The sequence below is a fragment of the Anoplolepis gracilipes genome, chromosome 11 (assembly GCF_047496725.1).
Source record: "Anoplolepis gracilipes chromosome 11, ASM4749672v1, whole genome shotgun sequence".
NCBI lineage: Eukaryota > Metazoa > Arthropoda > Insecta > Hymenoptera > Formicidae > Anoplolepis > Anoplolepis gracilipes.
Window position 1 is genome coordinate 5,611,267 of NC_132980.1, and position 6,537 is coordinate 5,617,803.

At 25.4% G+C, this 6,537-nt stretch overlaps 1 protein-coding gene across 1 annotated transcript; it reads left to right on the forward strand.

The window, feature by feature from the left end:
* Nucleotides 1-2,158: 2,158 nt before the first annotated feature.
* On the forward strand, nucleotides 2,159-4,982 carry LOC140671271 (uncharacterized). Its single transcript, XM_072902520.1, has 8 exons — nucleotides 2,159-2,216; nucleotides 2,381-2,498; nucleotides 2,830-3,097; nucleotides 3,236-3,349; nucleotides 3,413-3,503; nucleotides 4,409-4,545; nucleotides 4,722-4,854; nucleotides 4,932-4,982. The coding sequence occupies exons 2-8, from the start codon at nucleotides 2,381-2,383 to the stop codon at nucleotides 4,980-4,982; spliced, it is 912 nt and encodes a 303-aa protein (XP_072758621.1). The 5' UTR covers nucleotides 2,159-2,216.
* Nucleotides 4,983-6,537: the final 1,555 nt, after the last annotated feature.

The window sequence follows — 6,537 nt, forward strand, 5'->3', positions numbered from 1 at the left end:
GCATTCAATGTATGTTTAAATAAATGAATTTTCCAGTCATACTTATTTTTATAACAAATTTATTTCCTTAAATGTTAATAATAACATAACATAACTTAATAAATTAATTATTGTTCATTGGATATAATTGTCGTATATATCGAAGAAAGCATCAATATGTTCACAAAAAGACTAAAGTATTTTAAGCAAAAATTCAAAAATGTAATGTTTATAGTTATCATTCTGAGTACTGAAACGCGTAATATTAACACGCATTTCTTTCTACGGTCTTTTTATATTTTGAGTGTAAACTACAGTATTAGGCTCGACAAAATTTTCCAAATAATTTACGGTTCGGTGTACATAATTTTCATTTTGAATATCATATTAACGTCAATTAAATGCGTGGGCGAAAAAGGCTACCCCCCTGCAACCCCACTCCAACTAAAAACCTAATCCAACCCAATCTGTGTCTAAAACATGAAATAGATTTTGCTTTGTAACACAGATTAAGTTGGATTAATTTTTTAAATGGTATACATGTGCGGGGGGAGAGCGGAATCCCTTTCCCGCCAATGCATTTAATGTATCACATTTAAATAAACAGATACATTAAAAATGTGCTTTCTAAAATAAATATGGTACCAAAAATTGTATATAATACTTAAAACTCCTTTTGTTTATAACTTTTTAATAAACAACGACCAACGACTAAAACTTTTTGGATGTTATCTAGGTCATGACCTTGACAACATTTGTCAAGTTCAAGATCATAGATGGTGGGTCCCCTTTTCTTAAAAATTACCCAAACAACTACCGAGACATTTAAATTATTTATTATGTGAATAAATTATCGTACAAACATTTATACTATATTACTTTACATTTTGTATATATATACATACAATATATAAACTGTATTTATATTAAATAACATGTTCAACTTCAAACGTAACTATCTACGTTTAGGGAAACATATTCAATTTTTCAAGCAATTTTCGTCAACCAAGAGATCATCGAGAAAACAATAAAAAGAGAGAGAGGTAAATGTAAGTAATACTGTCACAAGTCTTATATAAAAAGATGTAATTTTTATTATCATTTTATCATTAGAATTATTTTTGTTGTCGGCTATTGTAAAGTTTTCTCAAAGCTGCATTGTTATTTGATTAACATTTTTATGATTTGATTTATGCACGATCCAAATTATTGTCAATCTAATCATATGAAGAAGCTTTAAAAATCTGTAAAATCGTATTTTATCGATGTAACAAGCGATATAATATAGATAATTTTGGTACAGTGCAGTGTATATATTAGAAATTAGACTGATTAATATACTTCTAGTAATTATTTTCTACCAACAAAACGTAAATATACAGTTTGTATACCTTTAAACAGACAAAACTTATAGTGAATAAAGTTAAAATTTTGTGTGTATTTTAAAAACGTAAAATCAATTTAGGTTGTTTGAATAAATATATTTTTGCTAGTGTTATAAAAAATTCTACAAAGTTAACTCTCTTAAATAAAAAGATTATTTAATTTAATATTAGTACATATTTGATTATATTGTGCTACAATTTATAAAAGTAGAAAAGTAAATAATATTTGGTCGATCAATGGAAAAAAAAGGAGATAAGCGTAACACTTTTCAGCTACTTCACCAGTCATACGTATTCAAGACCTCACAAGAGAAATTATGAATATTGAGTACTTTAATCTGAATAAGATTCTATTACTCCTTCTTGGCCTGTGGCCTTACAAACAATCATATTTCACTCGATTTCAATTTATATTTTTGTCCAGTATTTTGACATCAAATTTGATAGTTCAGGTAAGTTTGAATAATAATAAATGATATTAATATTATCAAATTTGATGAATTATTGCAATTTTTTTTATAAAATTTAAATATGAAAATTTATAGATTAACATAAACTGTTATATCAGTTCTGTTAAAATATGAGCATACGTACACATACCCATATTCGTGTATATATATATATATATATATATATATATACATATATACATATGTATATAAATGCATATATATATATATATATATATATTATTTTTTATGCAAATTTATAAGTAATCTTACTAAATTGCAGTGTACAACATTTATCTCACAAAGATATACTATCGAATTTATCATAAAAGTCTTAGCTTCTATGTTTTATTCTGCTATTTTTGTAATAAAGTACAACTTGTTCTATGTTAATATCGAAAGTGTAAGTTAATAGTTTGTAAAGTTGAAAGTTTTATACAATAGATAACTTTATTATTTAATAGCTTATTTATCAGAATAAGTTTTTCAAATAAGTTTTTATGATGTATTTTCTGTATCGTTATTTTATATATAAAAACAAATATATAAAATTGTTAAAAACAACAGATGAAGGCTTTATTGGATCAATTACTGCATATTAATAACAAGATAAAAGACAAAAATGAAATTGCTATTATGAAGAAATGTGGATATAATGGTAAATGGTATACCGTTGCACTTACAAGTAAGGAAATTTTGTTAGATTTGCATGTACATATTCTTCTTAACATATATGAGCTGTCAACCTTTCATTTTCGGAAAATAGATTTTGACAAAATGCAATAGTTTTTTTGTGTATATAATAATAATATTTTTTAAATTTTAAATAAAGTTGTAGAAAAGATAACAATAATTATCAGATAAAAATTGATTACAAATTGATTAAATTCAGGAAAGAATATTAAAGTTCCAATTATAATATACGCATATTAGTATGACACAGTATGTAAATTAATTTTAAAAAATTTATATGACAGAAATTAAAAAAACAAATTCGTTTTCTGACACTTTTTCAGTATTAAGCGTTTGCCTTATATTTTTTGGTTCTATTGTGTTGTTCTGGCCGCAAATTTCCAACGTTACATTACCGACAAATGTGTCGAGATCATATCCCTTACAATTCGTGATCATGACGGAATATTTTATCGATCAAGAGAAATATTATTATTTTATTATATTTCACTACTATACATCGCTTTGCATCGCGACTCTTGTAATTTTAGGGACAGGAACAATACTTATTATGTATATAGAACACATCTTTGGATTGTTTAAAATTGCCAGGTATAAACGTAATATAAAGATTTATATAATGTATCATTTTTAAACAAATGCTTAAATGAAACAATATAAACTTAACCCGAGAAATGCATTCAGTTAATAAATTTTTGCGTACAGTTATAACACAAACATTATTTATAGCTACCGTATCGAACGCGCAATGAACATTGACATGCTACGAAATATTAATCAAAAACACACTTTGATATACAAGGGTTTAATTTGTGCTGTGAACATTCATCGACAAGCTATGAAGTTCGTATATACCCGATGTGCGTGAACTATGTACACATAATATCAATTTTCTTATTTTTAAAGCTTATGCAATGATTTGGTATCCAGTCTTCAGACAATGATGTTCTGTTTATTAGTGTTTACAGTTGGCTCGGTCAGCTTGAATCTGTTTCGAGTAAGTTTTCTACTTTTCTCTTAAATTTATTTTTTAAAGGGCTTTATATTTTCAAAACAGAGGTTTTGCGTTGTAACGGGTGATTATTTAAGTTATGCGATTATTAAAAGTATACAATTATATACAATTCCCTTTTTCGATTTCGCCGTTTAATCGAATCCGATATCTGGGACATTTTATTTGATATTTTTTGTAGAATACATTTGTACAAGTTTGCAAAAGTAAGTTATGTCGATTATGATTAATAATGTTGATGGTTAAATAAGGTTTTTTATAAAATGATAAAATAAGGTTTATTACAAAAAAGATGTAATTACGCCATTTTAAGGATTTACCAAATATTTTTCGATGTGTTTAAACTTAACTGTTTCACAAGTTGTTGAATTCAATATCAAAAATTGACGAATTTAAAATAACACAATGTAGCGGATGTTAATATTAAAAAATTTAGGTTTTTTTGTTTTACTGTAGCTTGAATTTGTTAATTTTTTAATTTTAAAATAAAATTCTTTTTTAGCAACGTGGAGAAAATTCTTTAAAAATATTGATAGGTATTTAACACACTTTTAAATCTAAATTTAAAATTTTCTATAATAATAATAAATCCCATATTTAATCATAAATATCGGATCGGGTATAATCGACATAAACAAATTTATTTTAAAAGTTAAAAACCCTAACACAATACACTTAAATATTTAATATTGTTGTATTTAATTATTAATTGTTGGTTATGCAATTAAACTGTAATTGTAACACAGATGCTTGTAACACAATTTAATTATGATTAAAATAAACTGTAAATAAAATTTGATCATCCTGTTTTTTGTGTATAAAAAAAATAATTTTTGATTAAATTATTAAATTATCGTTAAATCTTATTAGATTTATGTTAGATTTTTCAGATTATATCGTCTAAAGAGAATATTACGGACTTGATATGCCCTTTGTCATTTACAATTGTCACCATTGTATATATGTTCTTAGTCAACTATATGGGTGAAAGTATAACAAATAACAATGATGTCATATTTGCTACCGCGTAAGAAATGTATTTGCACAACACATGCACAAAGATTTCAGACTGTAACATTAAATGTAGCGATTAATATTTCTGCACAACAAGCACGATGCTGAAGTTTACTAATAAAAAACGATATTTTGAGATATATTTCAGAGATTTTCATGTAAATTTATTATTTAAAATACGTTTTCTAGGTATAGCGTTAGGTGGTATGTAGCTCCATTGTTCATACAGAAAATGATACTGTTCCTGTTACAAAGAAATTCGATAGTCTTTGCTCTTAAAGCAGGTGGAGTGTTTGTTGCATCTATGCAGTGCTTTGCTTCGGTATGAAAAAAAAAGATGTAAAATATATCTAGAAGAATGCATAATAAACATAAAAATTAGATTTTTTTTTATTCTAGATGATAAAGACTTCAGTGTCTTATTTTACAGTCATATATTCTACACAGTGACGAGATTAATATAATTTTAATTAAATAAAATCGTGATAAAAGAAAAAATAAAAATTATAATGAAGAAAAAAATATATAATTCACATATTTTTCATATATTAGAAAAATAATAAAATTTATCTTTTTGACTTGTAGCTTAGATTATTGTTAGCGGCTTTTTTGATGAAAAAAATAAAAGAACATAGTTATTAAATTCAAAATCATGTTATTGCCTATATCTTTACACTGCGTATGCGTGCGTGCCTGCGGAGGTGCGTGTACACATCAAGTAAAACAAAGTATAATGAACATTTAATTACTTTATATTGTCTTTTCAAAATCATCACCATGCATAATATTTCTCTCTCTCTCTCTCTGTCTCTCTCACTCTCTCCCTCTCTCCCTCTCTCCCTCTCTCCCTTTCTTCCTATCTCTTTCTCTCTCTCTCTCTCTAACATGTTACGCTTTTAAATAAATATTTATTATTAACATTCATATAATTATTTAATTTTTAAACTTTTAATAATATATAATATGTATGGGTACTAAATTAAAAAAGAATATTTAATTTTTAATATAAGAAATGATATATTAATATAACTGCAATGGAATCTTTATTGCGTTAGTTTTTTTTTACGTCGAATTTTTTTTCATCTAATTTTTTCAAATTCGAAAGCGCATTGTTATTTGACTTTCACCGAATAGTTAAGACATCAAAATATTTGAAATTAAGAATATTTTTTTCCAAGATTTAACATGAGTGTGTGTATTTATTAGAATGAAACGAAGGAAAAAATGTCTACATATAATTATAGTGCAGAGTTCTTTTTATACAAAAGGGAGAGAGATATTCACGCACACCCTTTTAGCTACTATCAAACGTTTAATTCTGCACACGTCATTTTATTGAATCGCACGTGTTCGATCTCACGCTGGCACTTTGCGTAACTTTTCCTTTTGCATTACATATATTACAGTAATTTGCTATTAAAAAATGTTAAAAAAAAAATTACAAAAAATAAACAAAAATTGATATTTTTTCAAAAAGCAAAAGAAGAATAAAAATTTCTTAGAAAAATATAGAGTGTAAAAAATGGCAATATTTTTTTATACCTTTTGTAGATTGCAACATGCCGGATCATATTATTAGAGAAAAAAAAACTTTTGAAAATAAAAACAGATTAAGAAGCAATTAGATTTGAAAAAGAATACCGAAAAATCAAGTAATGTTTTACTGTATAATATTGTATTATAAACATAAAATCAAACTCTCGATTTCTATGTATTTAGATATTTCTGCAACATGAATTATATCTAATGTGTATAATATATATAAATATCTGACATAAAGAATTAATCATAAGTTTAGAAAACACAAGTAAAATGATTTGCATATAAAATACTAATTTAATTAATTTAGTAAAAAACAATATTTTGTGTTATTATTCAAAAGTAGTAGCACAAATACTTTTTTTACAATGCATAAAGAAAAATTATGATAAACCTTAAGAAAAAGACTCACCTCCTATGATCTTGATTTTGCCACATGTTGTCAAGGTTATAACCCTAAGTAACA

Coding starts and splice junctions, on each gene's coding strand:
- LOC140671271 (XM_072902520.1), top strand. CDS start 2,381: ATGAAGGCTTTATTGGATCAATTACTGCATATTAATAACAAGATAAAA. Junction 3,098..3,235: donor GGATTGTTTAAAATTGCCAG/GTATAAACGTAA, acceptor CATTATTTATAG/CTACCGTATCGAACGCGCAA. Junction 4,546..4,721: donor GATGTCATATTTGCTACCGC/GTAAGAAATGTA, acceptor TACGTTTTCTAG/GTATAGCGTTAGGTGGTATG.